The sequence below is a fragment of the Amblyomma americanum genome, chromosome 11 (genome assembly GCF_052857255.1).
Source record: "Amblyomma americanum isolate KBUSLIRL-KWMA chromosome 11, ASM5285725v1, whole genome shotgun sequence".
Lineage (NCBI taxonomy): Eukaryota > Metazoa > Arthropoda > Arachnida > Ixodida > Ixodidae > Amblyomma > Amblyomma americanum.
In genome coordinates this window covers 51,892,773-51,911,777 of record NC_135507.1, presented here as the reverse complement: position 1 = coordinate 51,911,777, position 19,005 = coordinate 51,892,773, and the positions used below count along the sequence as shown (strand labels likewise).

The 19,005-nt window shown below is 44.9% G+C and overlaps 1 protein-coding gene across 1 annotated transcript in view; it reads right to left on the bottom strand.

Moving 5' to 3' along the window:
• Positions 1 to 18,255, bottom strand: part of LOC144109617 (uncharacterized) — a 116,600-nt gene extending 98,345 nt beyond the window's left edge. Inside the window, exons 1-2 of the mRNA XM_077642436.1 lie at positions 17,621 to 18,255; positions 5,345 to 5,459 (exon numbers count right to left, since the gene is read on the bottom strand). Of these exons, the coding sequence (XP_077498562.1) occupies positions 5,345 to 5,459; positions 17,621 to 17,668 (163 nt within the window). The 5' untranslated portion in view covers positions 17,669 to 18,255. The remainder of the gene's footprint in view (positions 1 to 5,344; positions 5,460 to 17,620) is intronic.
• Between the last annotated feature and the right edge of the window lie 750 nt (positions 18,256 to 19,005).

Genomic DNA, 19,005 nt, shown 5'->3' with positions numbered 1-19,005 from the left:
GTAAGATGAGGTGGCCAGCTTTAAAAACATTACAGGTGATTCATTGTAATTATGCTGGGCGCTGCTGCGAGATTTCAACTGCGAGATTTCGTGGTAACCATGCGACTAATTCCTTTTTCTGCCTGAAGAGGTCACTGTGTATGACTACTTTTGTCAGTAGCTGACAAGATCCTTATATGTCCTATAGTTCAGTGAAATAAAAAAAAGACTCGAAACTCTTTGCTGCAGTATTAAGGTGTGCCACTACGACGGCAGTTTGGAACATCCCGTCAGAAAAGTGCGGGTCAATTTGTGCAACGATAGCGGAAATTAGGAGTTGTCTACTCATATGACGCATTCACTCCGGACCGCTTTTGAATATGTTCCGCGACAAGCCGCCTCATTTCCACCATAGTTTCACAAGAGTAAATGACGAAAATTACAACTCCTTGTATACCTTTCAGCCACGCAGTGCCCTGAGCCTAAGCCGGCCAGCAATATTTAAAAATAGGCTTTTTTAGTTATAACAGCGCTTTTTCCGGCAGAGGATTGTCATCGGTGCAGTCAATCAGAATAAAGCTGAGGTACAGTAACTAGTAGACCCGTTAATTGACATTGAATAATTAACTTTTCAACTCTTGATGTTGGGTTCCCTATTTACTGAGAGGCTTGCAGCCCACTGTTAGTATTGTCCATATCAGTTTTAGGAATATTGACAACGCCATTCTTGTCGCCCCTGCAGCGCAAGGAATTCTGGGACCGCACACGGACGAAACAAAACGGCGCGGCCAGAATGGGCGCTAAGCAGCCCTACGAGCTCACGACACACTGCAGGTAGAGGGGTCAAGTCCTGCACTCGCCGCGCTCTGCAGAGAGCGGGGAGTGTGTTGGGAGCACGTTACAGGCGCGCTGATGCGGGACTCGTGCTCGTAGGCGTTGCCAGCACTCTGTCTGGCCGCACACTTTCGCTTACAGCCGTCTTCGGCGCCAAAGTTTCTTGCACTACCGCGGCGACAAGAAGGCCATGTTGGCAAATCTAAAAACAGGTGTGGATATAACCTGCGTTGGACAGTGAGCCAGTCGATAAATAAAAAGTCTAACAAGAGTACTTAAAACGTTCAGAATTTCAGAAGTTCAGAAGAAGTTCAGAAGTTCAGTATTCAGAATTAACCGATAGCCTCAAATGCCCTGTTTTGAAGAATAGTCGGTGTCGACGTCGTTGGCTTTGAGCGAAAAATCCACGAAGAAATCTCTGGAGAAGCAAAATAGGCCAATTTCCTACGTCTCTTGACCTTGTGACGTCATGACGCCATAACGTGGCAGGAGGTCATTATATTAATGATTGGTCGCGAGAGGTTGCTCTGGAAGAGCAACGTCGGTCTAACAAGCCCCACAGGTGGCAGCACCTGCCATCGCTTAGGCGCACGCTTAGTGGCCCACGGCTTAGGCGCTGCACCACTGCGCCACGATCTGTATGAAGACTTCAAGGGATCTATCAGTGTAAAGTAGAGAATGCCCAATTATGCACATATGGGAATTGACTCATTAACGCTGTCGCGTCATACCCTTAAGCTCTCCCCCAGTTGTTATTAATACCGAACGCTGTGACTTCGCGTAGTGACTTCAATTTCCTTCTTCTCTCTTTTCTCCTTCATCTTTTTATCCCCTCACCCCTTTCCTCTGGTGCAGGGCAGCAAACCGGTTATTCTTCACGGTTAACCTGCTTTCCTTTCCTCCTCCTCCTCCTCCACCACTTCCTTCTCCTCCTCCAGTTGTAATTATTAAAGATCCTGCTGGTTAGCACGTCTTAGCTGCATCCTAAAGAACTACTACACTTCTTATGCTATGCCGGAAAAGGTGCTCTCGTACTCGAGAAGCCTGTTTTTTAAAAACAGTGAAACACAAAAATATACACAGGCTGTGACAAAACACAAGATCATAAGAACAGCAAAATACAACATACGCATGAACAAGAGTTAAACGCCATGCCACAGTGTAATTAGTTTATATAAAATTTTGCCGCCGCGTTTGGAAACGACGCCTGGTTAACTTCAACAGCGACTGTGTTTAGAAGACTATTACGAAATGGCACGTGGAAGTATAGATGAATTAAACGCCAGCGTTATTATTTAATTAAACACGATGATGTACGTGGTGGAACTTCACAAGCAAAAGGGTGTGGTCTCGGCCCATGGACGTATCTTTGAAAGAGGCATAAGAGGGCGAGTGCACGACTAACCTGAAATGAATGAAGGGAATTTATCTGTTTAATTAGTGTAATGCTAGAGGTGTGTTTCTAGTTACCTGATATGAAACGCATGGCTCTATGCTGTACTGATTCTAGTTGACAAGTTTTTGATGCAGTGGCCAAACTAGGGAAGCCAATTCTAGCTGTCGATGGACGAAGCTTAAATAGAAATGATTGTGTATGGTACACGGAGACTTATGCTAATTACTGCGAAAGTACCCTATTGTTTTGATGTTTTGCTGCAAACGGTGGCAATGTGCATGGAACACTGGACATTTGAAGTGAAATGGATACCTAGGTATTTATAAGCCCCAGATCCAACAGTTATTTAATAAAATAATTAAATTTAGAAACAATTTTCTTGCGGATGAATCACATAGTCTAGCACTTCCCTTTGTTAAGAGCCATTTTCGTGCCAGGGCGTCAGTTATGAATTATGCCGGGATCTGGCTGAAGTGCAACATTGATTTGATTTGATTTATGGGCGTTTAACGTCCCAAAGCGACTCAGGCTATGAGGGACGCCGTAGTGAAGGGCTAAGGAAATTTCGACCACCTGGGGTTCTTTAACGTGCACTGACATCGCACAGTACACGAGCTCCTAGAATTTCGCCACCATCGAAATTCGACCGCCGCGGCCGGGTGCAACATTGTAGGCGGTGTTGTTCATCGTGCGATAGATAATGCAACCGTTTGCAAAAAGCCTCAAGTGGGAAGAAATAGTAATGTCAAAGCAGTATTCCTGACCAACATCTTGCGATGTATGTGGGTTTGTGCTAAGTTAGAGAGATAAATAAAAAATGAATCAAATAAATATTGCCGCGGATGGGGTTCCAATCCGCGGTGACGCGAACAGTTCAGATTCGCTGCCCGCTGCGCGAGCGCACTTCGCTATCGCCGATTTTTTTTTTAAGTGAATGCTTCACTACGCTAGGTAAAGCTACGCTTCTTCACGTGGCGCTAAATTTGACCTTCGCCGAGTAAGAAGTCATGCATGGCTATAAGTCACTCCACAGCTAAGCCCTTCAGCCCCTACCTTGTGGACCATCATAGTGTCGCACCACATTGTCATGACCTTGACCTCTGACTTTTCGATTCGACATTACAGGGCGGTAGAATAGTAACGGGACAATCGCTGTTGTCGTGCGATAGAAACTGCCGTTGTGACGTCAGTCTTGGGGGAATATAAGCCAGAGCCGTGCGCTTGCCTTAGAAGCCATGGAGGAGTGCGGCGAGGGGCACACGTATAGCGTTCATTGGGTCACCAACACCTCGCGATCAACCACTAAGTTAACTGCCACTTGCCAGTGTGACAGGGCGGGCGCGCGCTGCCTAACCAATGTGCGGAACGCACTCAACGTGACAGACGCCGAGCTGCGTCTACTTGCCCAATACACCACAGCTTTCGCTCTCTAACCAGGTTCGGCAATAGTTAAACCACAGGTAATTTTTTAACGTGGTGTTTATTACAATGACGCGATGTCTTATGCACACGAGCTATCTACAAAGATGAAGAAAACAGTGGCAAATGAACGCACGTAAGCAATGAAGCACGAGAAAAGGGTCAATTCGGAGCACATAGCTTATACGTCATAATACGACACATCTAAGCAACAAAGAAGCAGCACTATATATTGCCGCAGCCGATCACATCTAGTGCTAAACTGTAACACACTCTCGTGCTGTACGTTGCACATCGCCTTCTTCATCAACTAAGACTGCTATTAAAACTAATATTCGCGCTTTGAGCTATGAGGCGGTGGTGACAGAGAGATATGCGCTGGCGTTGGATTTGGCGTTGACAACAATGCTGCAGAGACGCGGCAGTGGAACATAGGCCACCGGCGTACTTTAGAAAATTTGGCATTGACGATGAAAAAGCTGACGCGCATAACAGGTTCCCTGGGAAATTGGACAGCTCAATCGCGCTTTCAGGTACGTGACGGTGGTGTCCACCTGCATAATAACTGTGCTTTCGAACGATATTTCGTGCTTAATAATGATAAACAGCCAGCTACTTTTTCACCGAGGCAAATCATTAATACGTATATAAAAAAATTAAAAGAGCCGGGTCTGATGCCTTGGGGGATGCCGAAAGTTACATCGCATAGGGGCGAAGAATAGCGAACAGTAAACTGCCGACGCAGCTTAAGAAAGTTTCGGAGTCATGATAACGTAAGGGTATCGAGTTTAGGAGCGGATAATTTTTCTTCCGTGCGGCAATTAGCTACTTAATCGAAGGCCTGGAAAACTCGAGAAAAAATTATGTATGCTGGTTATTATCCCTTTTAAAGAGCATGCCAGTAGAAAAATGCAAAACTGTGATTCGCATGGGTAACCCTTTCCAAACAAATGCTGATTAACGAAAATTTACTTAATAGATTCTACGTGAAATAAAATACGGGATCAATAATATGTTGCTCCACTGCGGCACCTATTTCTCTCTTTCTTCTTTCACCACCACCTTTCTCCATTCCCTCACGGCGCGGTTGAGGTGTCCACCAAGATGTGAATCAGTTACTGCGCTATCTCCTTTCCTTAAAACGACTAATTTTGATTACATCCTCAAGTAATTTGCAGGAAGTGCACGTGAGCGAAGTCGGTTGGTAGTTATCCGGCGAATATTTGTTAGCAAACTTAAATACGGGCATAATTTTGGCGATTCTTAAATGCAAAGGTAGACACCAGCGAATAATGATTTGCGAAAAATAAGACATAAGCAGAGACTGGAAATGTTTACGTTTTTGTTTAGGATTTCAGAGCTTATGTCGTCGAGGCCAGAAGATGTGGATGCTTTAAGATTAGTGATGAGGCATGCGATTCCTTCCGAGGTGATCGCGACTGGTGTCATAAATGGAAAGTCCTGATCGGTCACAGTGGCACTTTGGAATAGTCTTTTATTGTAAAAACAGATGTAAAATAAGATTTAATTGCAGATGGGCATTCGCTATCAGACAGCGGTGTTTGACTGGCCTCATGCAAAGAAGTATATTATCAAATATAAATGCAAACAAAATCATTATTAAATGTGGCGTAGCCAGCAAGCTACCACTTGGGTGACACCCACTAAACGGAAAGATATGCCCATGGGAAGCCGTCCGTGGCTTTTCACGCTTACGGTGTTGTCCATTATAATCGTCGTCATCGCCTTCATCTGGTCCACCACGGCCCGTCCGCACTGGCACTTTTCGTATAGACCTCGCTTGGGCACCGTCTAGAAGGCACAGCACGGCCTAAGAAAAGAAAGAACAATAGAAACATGTTTCATTCTTATATACTTACAAATGTGTTCATGACTTCCGGGGACTACTCGTGTAAGACAAAAGTTCAGACATATTTCAGCAGTGTAGCTATAAGAATTAATTTGATATAAACTATTTCGATCAGTTGAGGAGGAGGATGAGGAGGAAGAATAAAGGCAGGGAGGTTAGCCGGAAGAATGATCGGTTTGCTATCCTGTACGGGAGGAAGGGGTGAGGGGATAAAAAAATGAAGGAGAAAAGAGAGTAGTAGAAAATTAAACTGCCTATATAAGTCAGTGCATGATGTCCGACTCTTGCTTATCTCTGATAAATAAGGGCATGCATTAATACTTCCTTGCTCACGAAATGCGAACCTAGAAAGTACTATCAGATTCATATGAAACGCGAGCGCAAACAATCGAACAAATTAGCGGCTGGAGCGCAAATACAGGCGTTGTCTATGACCACTTCTAAGAGCGGTTTAGTATACTGCCTTCCTTCCTAGTTTAATGCCTTCTAATTATGCAGATGGCGTTTCAATTTCCTTGTTCGCGTTTCATCTGACGCTGATAGTACCGTTCTTGAACTATCGGCTCATTTGTATCGGCATGTACGCATTCGCAACAACAGTCGAGAATGAGTCACAACTGTCCACTTTCATTATGTCAGCATGCATCCGCTCTGTTGGTAAAATATGTATCATTAACTTCGGAGGTGCGGCGTGAAAAATGTATGCAGGGGTATTTCAAGTCACGACGATTTGCCTCTTTTGTTTTTATATTTCTTGCGCAGACATGTTTTAGAGACCTATCATTAAGTAGTCGTGCTGGTTGCCTGCTAAGGGGCATCAAGGAATATTTCATGTGGCGAGTATATATTAGCAGCCTTGTAGGCTTCCTGCAGCAAGTGACTTCGTGAATAATAATGACAAGTATTCAACAGTGATGTGTTTAGTGCTCACTAATAGTTTAGAATTGATCTCTCCAACGCCAGCTGCTCGTGATAGCTTCATGCAGTATTGTCCAGTAGAGTCAATGCCAAAACGAAAAGGGGTCAGATAGGCTAAGCAACGAAGTACAAGGGTTGAGTAAAGGTACTGCACAAAATAATACAAACATAGACGAGAAGGGCACCCGTCCTTGAGCCCTTCTCGTCCATGTTTGTATTAATTTGAGCAGTACCTTTACTCAACGATGTACGACCGACTCGCCCAACAACATGCACTCCTGAAGTACAAGGGGTAGAGTGGGCAAGAGTAAAATGACTAAAAAAGAATTTGAGTGGACACTCCGACTCCACCTTAAGGGTATATGGCGCAATAGCTGGGACGAATTAACGCCCACATATGCGATATTTGTCATTCTTCGCTTTACACTCATAGATCCATGGGAGTCCTCATACTGCTCCTAGAGGAGAGGTGCAGTTAAGCTTCAGCCTTGCGATGGTAGGTGCTGCCACCGGTGGGCCTTGTGCGACCCAGGTTGCTCCTACAGAGCAACTTCTCGCGACCAGTCATTCATTTAACCGCTACATCTCACGACGGACAGTTTGCTCTCAATCCGGTCAGCAGCTTGTGCTGACGTCACAAAGTCACGTGACCTAGGTTGTCCACCGGGTTGCTTCTGCGAGGATTTTCCGCTTACAAAGTTATCGCCGTAGCCTTAATAATATTACACGGTAGAGGGAAATGCAGAACATAGTGTGAGGTTGGAAGGAGGGACCTTCTTCCAACCTCCCACTCCTTCCAACCCCCTCCACGGGTAGAGGGGGAGGTAAATAAATTAGTGTGGAGAGTTAAAGACAAATAAATATAATATCGCCAAGCCCGCACTGTTTAAACACAACGGGCTTACGGGAAAGTGCAGTGGCTGGAATAGCAGGCGAATATTTTGAAGCCCAATTGGTAAATACGCATAAAAACGTCACGTTAAAGGCTCAGCACAATAAGCGGCTCTTAACTTCTCGCCCATTGTGCTGGTAAGGGTAATGGCATGAGATTACCTTGGGTTTATTATTGAGCAGAAATTTTTTGCGTGACTGTTGAGCTTGGTGTGACTGTTTAGCGCTAAGAACACGAGTATAGTAGGTGCTCTCAGCAGCAAAATAACGGTTTCGAACACAGGTCCTTGATCTCAATTTTGAGGCTGCATAACGACACTTTTTTTTTTCTTTCTTTATAGTCTCTTCAATCTGTTCGTGAACCACCGCTTTTGATGGTTGGCACAGATGTTGGCGCTGTAGAAACCGTTACCCGAGACAGGTTTTCCTGGGAGAAATTTCTCTTTCTTAGCTGATAAGAGATCAAAATTTACGGCCGCCAAGTCAAACAGCTGTTCTCGAAATAAACGGCTCTAATGAGGTGAGCTGGATGATTTCTGCTCGAAAAACGGCTACTTTATATCTGTTGTTTAATTTAGTCACAACAACAACGCAATACACAACTGCTGGTCTCACAGACGATGCCGTTGCAGGAAAGGAACAAAAATATGCCTACAGTCTCCTTTCGCTGGAGAAAAAAAAATTAATGCAAGTTTTGTTCACAATGTACCTTTCTTAAAGAAAGCCAACGTTGCGAGACAATCACAAAAATTGTAAAAGTGACAAAAATCTAACAAGGCCAAATCACGGCACTTAGTCCGAATCTATATTTGACAAGCCGTCTGAAAATTCTTCTACAATAGGTGGCAGAGTCGTTCGCTAGCAAATTAGAATCATGTCTGTTTTCATGTACAAACGAAAACTTTGATGTGTCACTTTAAAATATTTACTCCCACAGTTGCTCGCTATACTTTGCTCTCGATTTAAAGCGTTAAAAACATCACGTATTAACGTTTATTTACCCAGAATGCGTCGTTTAGAAGCAGCAAAAAGAAATTTAAGAGCGTAGAGTGTGGCGCTATTTTCAATCGCTACAAGACCAGCTTTGAGTAAAAGTACTGTTAAGGAATTGCAACAATAGTGCTCGTTGTGAACGAACCTGTTTGCTTACCGCGGATCGCTGTTGTCTAGTAATATGGTGGGTTACGCTGTCTAGTAATAGGGTGGGCAGTGCGGGGACACCAACAATTGATGATGTATTCAAGTACTGAGCAAACGAGTAAGGTGTAAACTAATAACTTGCTGCGAGGTCCAAAGGATTGTAAGGCGTGTTTCAGTGAATAGAGTGTAGAGGGCGCTTTTGGTATTACATATGAAACGTGTCTCTTACAATTTAGGCCAGCCGAGGTAATAATTCCTAAGTGGCGATCTTCTGTACTGTTCTGAAGCCTCATATTCAGCTCAATAAGCGTAAATTAGAGGATTTTTTCTTTTCAGTAGCTGACATATAACTGTTTTATATAAGTGTAAAGCTTCAGCTTCCAGTAGTGATACTATTCGAGAACGTGCACTAGTCGGCTAAGAATTAGGTGATCTTGACGACACTTTGCATCTTCATATCAGATGCATTGTTCTGCGAAGGTACGGATCGTAAAATTCCTGTTATCTTCATTGTCGTTAATTAATGAAAGAAAAAGAATCGGAGCTCAAAATAAATAACAGCACGTTAGACGCAGCCCCAATGTTTCCCTTCGTATTCTACTCGACAGATAAGCTCCCATGCAATGTGTGATATTTGCAGAGCTGAAATTTATGCACGGTTTGTGAAGTAACGTAGGGTGTGATAAACGTGATAAACGAACGTAGGGTGTGATTCGTTTGGCCACGATTGTTGGCTTATGGTATATGGGTGTTTAACGTCCCAAAGCGACTCAGTCTATGAGGGACGCCGTAGCGAAGGGCTCCGGAAATTTCGACCACCTGGGGTTTTTTAGCGTGCACTGACATCGCACAGTACACGGGCCTCCAGAATTTTGCCTCCATCGGAATTCGACCGCCGCGGCCGGGATCGGACCCCTCGTCTTTCGGGTGAGCAGCCGAGTGTCATAACCATTTTTTTTTCTAATATGTTGCAAGGTTTCACTATTAGTCAATATATCCGCAGATCTCCCGTCGGCACGCTTGAATTTTTTTTTTCTAATATGTTGCAAGGTTTCACTATTAGTCAATATATCCGCAGATCTCCCGTCGGCACGCTTGAATTTTTTTTTCTAATATGTTGCAAGGTTTCACTATTAGTCAATATATCCGCAGATCTCCCGTCGGCACGCTTGAATTTTTTTTTTCTATCAACATTTTTGCGGTCGTCAAAAGCGTTCCCTATTTCATTTTTACGGTAGTCTTAACTGCTCGATGCTAGCGATTGGAACACTACGAAATAGATTTTATTACATATTGGAACAATGTACCATTATCTTCAGTGTTTACATATCAGCACATCAGTACCTGACAGTTTTTTTCAATACTCAAAGTTTTGTCCAAGAATATTAGGAATGGGAAGGGTTATCAAGTTACCTGCTATAAAATTACGAAATATCTCAGCCATATTCCTATACCTTGGTGCATAGCTAGTTGATAAACTGTTCTGTTAGAAGAGTGCTTAGTATTTTCATTCCCTGCACTGCATATCTTTTCGAAAAGATTACGTATATTGTCAGTGCCGATGACCTTCTTAATACTAGTAGGTATCGAGTACAAGTTTCTAGATTGTATTGATGTTATTTTCGTGGCTTTTCTAGCGTTGTCACAGTCCAGAGAACCTGTGCCGCGTATCAAACTGCTAGCAGCAGTGCAGACAATTTTAAAGTAGTTGAAATCTTTTGTCCCGTATAGCGCATCATTTGGCGACAGACTATATTTTTGGGGACATGGAATTTTGACAAGCTGTGTTCTACGTTGTTCCTGGAAACTGACCGTAACCTCTCCGCCGAAACCATCAAATCACCAAATTGGCGTTGGAATTCAAAATAATATTTTCCATGAACTGCAAGATTGCTGAGCGATTACAATAGCATACCGCGTTTGTGAACTTTTTGTTTTAAAGGTTTCATCGGACATATAAAAGAATATTAGGTTGTCTTCTGATCAAGGAAGCCCTCGACTGTTTTCCAAGAAAGGGCAAGAAATGCACGTGGATACGGTATTATTAAATCTAACCACATATTTCGCTATTCTTTTCATCAACAACAAAATTCTTATGCGCAAAGCTAAATTTACGTTCGCAAAACACGTAAGGGTGTTCGTGTTATTGCATGCATTATAAACCACCTTTTCACAAAAATTTCAGCATTCGTTACAAACCTACGTCTACACCACCAATAAGGCAGTTCGCATATTATGAAAATTATATTATATTGGTGTCATTCCAGCCTCGTATATTAGGGTTTCTAAAACCAGTGTTTTCTCGCGATGCATATATTAACATACCACAGATTTTTTTTGTTGCCCTTAAGTTATCTAGTCAAATAGTCAACTTATCTCACAAATTTAACGACGTCCGCCAATGCTGTCACTGTGATCGCGAAGGAATCATTGTATCTTAAGAAGCTTATTTTTGAAAATTACCCGGTCTTCCTGTGGCCTTGTGTAACCTTGACTGCAATGCGAGAATGCCAAGAATCCACTAAGAATGAAGAAGCGAAACGAGCTTCAAGCGCAGGCGATGCCTGGGGCTGCGGAGCGGAGCACCACAACACAAAATTTCAGTTTTAAGATCTTTTTATGCGCTTCAAAACAACTTTTCTAGCGATGCTGTATTTGGCAGGCTGATTGCAGACATTATTGTATTAAATAACACCAACATTGAAACAGCAAAAACCTTTAAATCAGTGGGAGCATATTTCTCTGAAAATATGAAAGGTGATGAACACGTCAACAGCATGGCTAATACGTTGTGTAGGAGTACCTGAAACATAGGCCGCCACTATAACACCAACATTCAAAGAGTAAAGGCCTTTAAATCAGTGGGAGCATATTTCTGCGAAAATATGAAAGGAGATGACCACGAGAACATCTCCCCACCTGAGTTAACTTACTTTTATATTGTTCGCTATTTTTCTTTTTCATTAAACTACGTGTTGCTAGTATGGTCCACCGTAACAGCAGCAAACATTACCAAACTTTCAGTATTGCAGAAGTGAGTCTTGCGCCTGACCTGTAAATTTCCGTACCGTTGCCCCTGAAGATCTTATTAAAAACAACAGCATCGTTCCTACTACGACAGTGTACATTTACAAACTGTGTCGCCTATATACACTAGAATCAGTTTAATGTATTGTTCCTTTACCTCAGTTAGTAGGATTGAGGAAAAAATCCACCATTTACAACGTACATTGCTTAAAACCCTGGAACGTCACCAAATGCCGAAAAAACTACAAAAAACAGATGTTAAGGTTTTCATTACCTACGAGTTTAAACAAGATTTTACGGAGACAAACAATGACATATCTACAATTTCATCAAATAAATAGCGTGCCGTGGTTGTTTGATATGTACTTAGTCTTCTTTTTCTCGACTACTTTGTTTCTTTTTTCTCATTTTGTTCACTCTCTTACGTGAGGTAGCTTAGCCTACACATGTGTCGATATGTGTACCGCCTTTGTCGCACGCTCTGTTGCTGCTTTGTGTGCAAGGAGGTCAGGACTCCTCAAGCTGTTTTTAGAGCTTTTTACCTGGCTTCCTCCAACATTCTTTTGTTGCGAAATAAATTTCAATTTCGGTTATGCCGTTTAGTATTCCGAGAGCAAAATATGTGAACACGCTTAACATCGTAGCGTAAACAGCGGCAGATTAATTTGGCACCGAGCTTGATCAGACGTGTTCACTCCCATCTACAGTTTAAACTTTCGTCCTTGGTGCACGCGCTATTCTACATTTTGTTTTTCCCCGATGCCTTTGGGTCGCGCCTGAGCAATTAAGAAGTGAAAACAAAAATTGCTGGCGTTTTAACATTGCTATGCACGAATTAGTGCGCGAAAGAAGTTTTTTTGCAGTTGGACACCACCGCCACGTACCTCAAAGCTCGAGTGATGTGTCCATTGACGCAGGGTGCCAGTTATGCGCATTTTCATTACTCGAAATCAACGGAGTCTACAACGTAGCCAATGAAAGACGGCGGCGTATTGCTCCAGTGCCTCGATTCTACCAAAACGTTGTCAACGCAAACGCAAGCAGCTCACATCTTTGTCATTACCACCGCGTAGCTCAAAGATAGGGGGCTCCCTAGATCCGCCCTTTCCTTACGTGTCTTTTGCGCACAGATGGAAACTGGGCCACGAAGATAGATGAAGATGGACGGCGTACAGTGCACATTGCGATTGTGTGGCAGTTTAACACGAAGCGTGATCGGTTGCGGCGATAACATAGTGCTCTCGTGTAGTGGCCATCGAAGCTCGTCTGTTCGCGCCGCCTCGGGTTCGAAACTCAGTCGCGGCAATATTTGTTTTATTTCTGCCGGTACCTGTGAGGCTTCAGAAGAACACAGGTTTTTCATGATTGCTAAAGAAGTAATTTTTTCGCACTAAAGAGAAGAAGAGACCTAATTACCATTTTCGCCGACATTATGATAGCATAACGTTGTTAGCGTGACCACCACCCTGGGGTCTTTTCCCTGTCAGAACCTCCTGCTTCCAGGGTAGCCACCCTCTGAGTTCTTCCCCTGCCAGCCGCTTTCCTGCCTCGCCCTCCTGTGGCTTACAAGTGGAAGGGAGATTTACCTATCTGCTCCTTTTTCCACCTGGCATCTGTTGTGGATGGTTCTTCCGTGTACGAACCTTGGCAGGTGACAAGATTCTTCCCGTAGCACCCAACTTCCGGTCTCTCCGTCGTCTCCCCTTAAAGAAAAGAGGACACTTTCTTTCGCTACACTTCGCCGCCTGCCAATTGGGCCAGGTGGCAGGCCGCAGCTGGCGCCTCGTCCGCCACCCGTGGCAAGTTGCCACCTGTACTATGCCAGGTCGCAAAGTGTGTCACCGCCATTCGGTATAGAGAAATAGGGCTCGCTATCGCATAAAATAGTGGGGCTATAAAGAATGCAATCAAGATAATACTGAGTCTTAAGCCTTGTTTACATGAACGCGACAGCGGCGGCTCGAGTCAGGGGTCGAGTTGAGCAAGTTCAAACCAAATCGATGACTGTCTGTTTACATGAACTAGATAATAGCGAGTCGACTCTCGCGGCGCGCCAGGAGTAGTAAACTGGCGCCCGTTTCTGTTCTCCCGTGCAGAAATAGCTTTGCACAAGCGTGAAAGAGGATTAAGTGTAATTTGCTAAGGAAGCTGGGAGTCAACCCACCCTCTGCATTTGGACTAACCGAGCCAGCCCGACTGGACAGTCGCTCAGCTCGACCGCTTAGCCCATGCACGAGCCCGACAGCCGGATTTCAGCTCGACATCCTACTCGACCCGACTTTTATGGGGCTCAAGTAAACGCCCCGTTAGTTGGTCTTTAAACAGATTTCGCAGTAAACCAAAATGCTCGCCAAGGACAGCGCGTTGCCGGTTGCGCTATGAAGAGGCTCTTTAAAAACCATATAGACTTCTTCGCACTGAAAAAAATGTTGCTACAAGGAAGCTCGCTTTTGAGCAGCTGCTTAGGCGGCGAGTCCCTGCCCGAGCCGCCATTACAGCCTCATCGTACGCGCAGATGTTCTTAAAGACGTGTCGCGTCGCTTTATGATCCCAACTGTCGCGCCAAGCGACCTGCCCCCTATTGCGCTGCAGTCAACAACCACGGCCTTTCACTCTCGCCGTTTCAGACGCCCCGTGCCCCGGTCTCGGAGTCGCGTCAAAAGTCTCGGGACACCTGGCTGCTGTTTCTTCATCCACCTTCGAGCGTAGCCGAGAGAAGTCACGTTTAAATGTGTTATTCGCAGCCAACAAATATGCCCTCTTTCAGGCTTTTATCCGTGCCTCTCGGCGTTAGCTTTTACACTTGTTCCCGGAGCACAAAAAAAAAAAGCGGGAGGGAATATCTCCTTTTACGACCTTTCGTGGTTGGTTTCTTTCCTTTTAAGAAAGCTGCAACTTCAACTTCTCTCTCAGAAACGTATTATGTTCCATGTCCTGCAGTCTTATATTGTACGCCGCAATTATACTTGCTCGTCCTTTGTTATTTTAGAGTTCCGTGTCTTCCCTTACTTTCTCAGGGGCAGGTTTCCGTGGTTCATAGTACTGGAACTGGACTGTAATGTGCACAGCTTATTTTGAATGAGTTCAATGACCTCCCCTGTGCTCGTTCTCAAGGTTAGCATCAGAGTAACCTTACCGAGCCGTCTATATGATAGGTGCCACACGGTCAACAAAGAAGCACGTGAATCGATTCAGAGCAGTATACTTCAAAAGCGTGCGTAACTGTACATCGTGGCTTATTTTAGACCCTCATGACTTCTGTTAGACGAAAAGAGAGGGCCGCTTATCAGCTGAATGGCTTTTTTTTTAAATGCACCGCCCAGTGCACACGTTGTTACTCGTACTGAAATTTAGTAGCCCGTAGTTGAACGTCTTTGACGTGATTCTAGTTTAACCAGACAAGTGAAAATATAGTAAACCTTGTATTTTCTTGCAAACTTTGATTACACGCACGCTTTTTTTTTTCACGGAGTGTTCTCTACCGCAGTCCACTTCTTCCTGAGTTGAGAAGCTCAAGCTTTCATTCTTGTCTAATAAAACTACTGAACTCATCGTTCTTACTACAGCACGTGTTCTTTGTTGAGGACTGCAGGTTAGCTTCTGGGGCTGGCGAGTTGCAATAATCTAGAGACGGAAAAAGCTAACTTCAAGGTTCAGTTTACAAAAAACCTGACTGCATGCTAGCCATCGATATTTCCGACTTTAAGGCATCCAACAGTTATGCAAAATATATTGGCATTTTATCAAATCTAGCAGCTTGCTTGCTTGCTTGCAGTAGGGCTTATTTTTTTTTTGAACAAGGGGTCTCGCAGGTTGCAACCTTTCTGCATGTATTCGGGAAATAGCAGTTCAGAGCTGATATCGCGCTAAAGCCACAGTTCCAGGGAAAGCTAACAAGAATACGGGAATACAACAACGAAAGCTATTAGAGCCTAGCATGAAGATCACATGACATGGAGAGAAAAATTTTGAGCAGAAATATTGGGGCTAAGAATTAATTATTATGGCCCATGATCATCCAGCATAGATATCCGCCGCTTTAAATGTGTGTCCACAAAACAAAAACAAGCGTGAAGAAAATACTGCAGCCGGAGCTGTGGACCGAGACTCTCAAGGGAGAGGTAAGACCGGTTCGGTGGGAGGTTGGAGCCACAGATTAGGTCTGATTTTTCTGTTATACTTACTTCAACGTGAAAACAACAAATAATATTAAATAAAACCCATAATTCCTTTGTTTCATATCAGCGAAACTACAACTACAGGCGTAAGTAAGAAGACGGCATCATATTTTAGAATATGACGCAAAAAAACAGAGTTAATAAGCTGCAAAAGTAAAAAGAAACAGAAGAGGTTTTAGGAGATGTTTGTGTCCTAAAGAACCTACATGAGCTCTCAATTACGCAGGTCTTCTTTATTAAGGAATAATAATAATGTTGGCCAAATAGCTGACCATCAATACCTGCTTAGATTTCAATTTTATAAACATTCTTTTCTTTGACGGTGCTCAGCTTTACCGGCGCTTAGTAATTTTCGCTTTTTGTTAGCGTTGACTTGTACGAGAAGAGTACGATTACATAAAGGACACGTTTAGCAATCCTCAGGAAGCAGTATGCTGTTAAAGTTGGGCTGTTTCCTCATAAAGTAGCTTTTTCTTCAGCCATGCATTTGTGGCCAAGCTAAAGAAATAAACTTTCAAACCTTCCCTGCGTCCAGCTCAACATCCCGTTCTTAGTTGTAGTCAAGGGCAGGGTCCATATTTAAATTGACAGCATGGCAGGTACATTGTGCCCAGTCAAGATTTCCTATTGGCCAAGTCAGGTGGTGAAATCAGGCGTTGAACTATTGCGCGAGGTGCTACCTAACCGCACATTTTGTTAACGTCACGTCTCGCGCGGCGGGAGAAAACCTGACGTCACTAAATCTGGCAGGCTAAGGCTTTCCACAGCCTCGTATTAACTTTCCGAAGCTTCAGATCAATCTTTGGAATCATCGAAATCCTGCGCACACACAGGTTTAAATGTCATGTATGAAAATATATATCGCTTCCAACACGGAGCTACTACGTCATCAACATTAGCCTGCTCCTGAGTAGGTTGTTGCGCACATGTGGCAACGCCACGTCATCACAGCAACGAAACATTACCTGCTATGCAGGTTTTTTTTTTCAATACAGCTAATTTGAAGTCCTCAAGAATTCCTCTCTATTTCCTCCACTCTTCTTACTATGCGTACTCAAGGAAGCGAGTGAAATTCTGAAACGCCTATCTTGTCTGTGTAAGACGTAGTCAAGGAGCGTGCCCAAACTTTCGCACTCATTTCATGCGGCGACGTCGCAGGCATAGCTCGACGCTCCGAGACGCCACGCGGCGTTTTTAAATCAATCAGAACGCCGACATTTAGGGTTTGGTTTTATTTTCTGCAAATCAAAATGCGCGGAGGAAACTATTTCAAGAGGTTGGCCATTGAAAGCACTGAACGTCGAGTCAACGAGTGGCGTCTAGGTGGAGAGAGCTAAACATAACACACCTTCTTCTGCCTTTATTTATTTTGAAAACCTAAAGAAGGATTAGAGCACAAACCGGCTTCAGAGCCCTAAAAGATCTAGGATCTCCTTTCTGTATAGTTCCATATGGAGGTCTCACGCTCCAGTAACGGTACGATGCGGCGCGCAGGAAACACAATAACCTGTCAGGGTCTTTCACGTCGCTTCGTTAACCAACTTCTCCTTCTCACAGACGTTATGAAAGAGCAGACGAGCTGGCAGAAGGTAAAGACAGTCGCGAGTTGCTGTGCAAGGAGTAAGGAGTAGAAGACATCGCTCGTGCTACAAAAGGCTGACGATGTAGGGGTCACACTATGGTAAGCTTTCCTTCCTCGAATTGTGCTGGGTTCCTCTGTGCTTGCATGTTCATATGCCCCCGCTCTCACAATGTTGACAAGAGCCACTTATGGTGCCTAGTGTGTAGCGACCGCAATTCCGCCGCAGCATGCAAGATCATCCGCGAAACCTTCAATACCGGTACAACAAACGTCGGTTTTATGCAGGGTTTTGTTTTCTACGAAAGCTCTCTCCATCATGATTCGTCAAAAAATCCGCAGAGCGTGTAGGCTCGGAGCAAGGCCACCGACACGTCAGGTCCACTCACCCATAAGAGCGTTAGGCCTAGTGCCATCTTCGACACTCGAAGGAACATCCTGGTCTTGCGACGGGCTCTCAGCCCGCGGTCGCCGTCGTGCCTTCGATGTGCGCTTTCCGAATCACTTGTAGTCCTCGCCGAGAGGAACAAACACCGAGCACCCCTGCCGACGGACCACGCGAGGGCGAGCCAGCCAGCCGCAGCCAATCCGTCCGGCGGTATCCTCGCGCGCACTCGTCGCCGGCGACTGAGCCGGCTCAGACAAGACGCGGCCGACCCAACTTGCTCCCGTTTGTTCTTCGGGGCGCGCCCCTGCGGTGTGGAGGAGGGTTATGATTTCTGGACTCTGCGCTCGGCACCCGCCGGACTGGCGGTGACTTGCTGATTTTGCCCTGCTTTGTGCTTGGCGACCTGTCGTTAGCCTTTGTTCTCCCTGCCAGTATTGACGGTCCCAGTTCTGAACTGCGGGTGTCCGGACAGCAGAGAGGGTAAAAGAGAGAACTGAAGGGGGGTTTGATGTCGCTGTTAGCACTGGGTACGAAGGGGAGGGTACCTTGTCTTCAACGTTGGACCATAACTAGACCGCGGGCTGTGGAAGCTTTCGAAACACGGGCTTCTGCTTCGGAAGGGCTCGCCGCATCCGGGCCCCGTTGGGCGAGTGGAGAGTGGGCGAAAAGGCAGGTTTGAAAGGAAGTGGCGAGGAGGAGGAGGAGTGCGCGAGAAGAAATGGGGGGGGGGGGAGCTGATTGACAGTTCCGTTTGTGCCAATCGATGGGCTGTAATAACGTTAAGAATGGTCGTCATTGAGCCGAGCGAGTTTTCACAAGAGTGCCTGTCAGAGTCCTTTCCTTGGAGAACCTTTTTGGCATTTATATTTTTTGGCTGTTTTCAGGCAGTCGTATGGCGTGTCTGCCCTGTTCAAAACTCCTCAAGTGTGCTCTCGGCATAGACAATCAACAAGAAGTAAAATAATTTAGTGTGGGGCGCAATTTCTGTTCGTTTTTTTACTCGCCAGCAACGATTGAGGGAGCGACAGAGAGGGAGAGAGTGAGCCGACTGGAAACAAAAAGTAAAAGAGATATACAGGGTGATGCGGTCTCGGCGCTTTGCACTGAGGGGGGCCGTTAAAATTCACCGCATGCTCACAGTAACCGAATATATGCCTCCTAATTACGATTGCAGTCTCCCCTTGCCCTGATTGGAATTTTTATTCCCCTGACGTCACAACCCTCGCTCCTTCGATTCTCTCCGTCGTCGAACCGACCTCTCTCATGGCCCTTCGGAAGATCTCCGTCGCCTTCGATTCACGTCCACCTTTTGTGCCGGTGTAGAATCCAGGCGAAATAAAATTTATGGACCCTCACAGGCCGCGTCTCTAGCCGTCGAGTAATGTA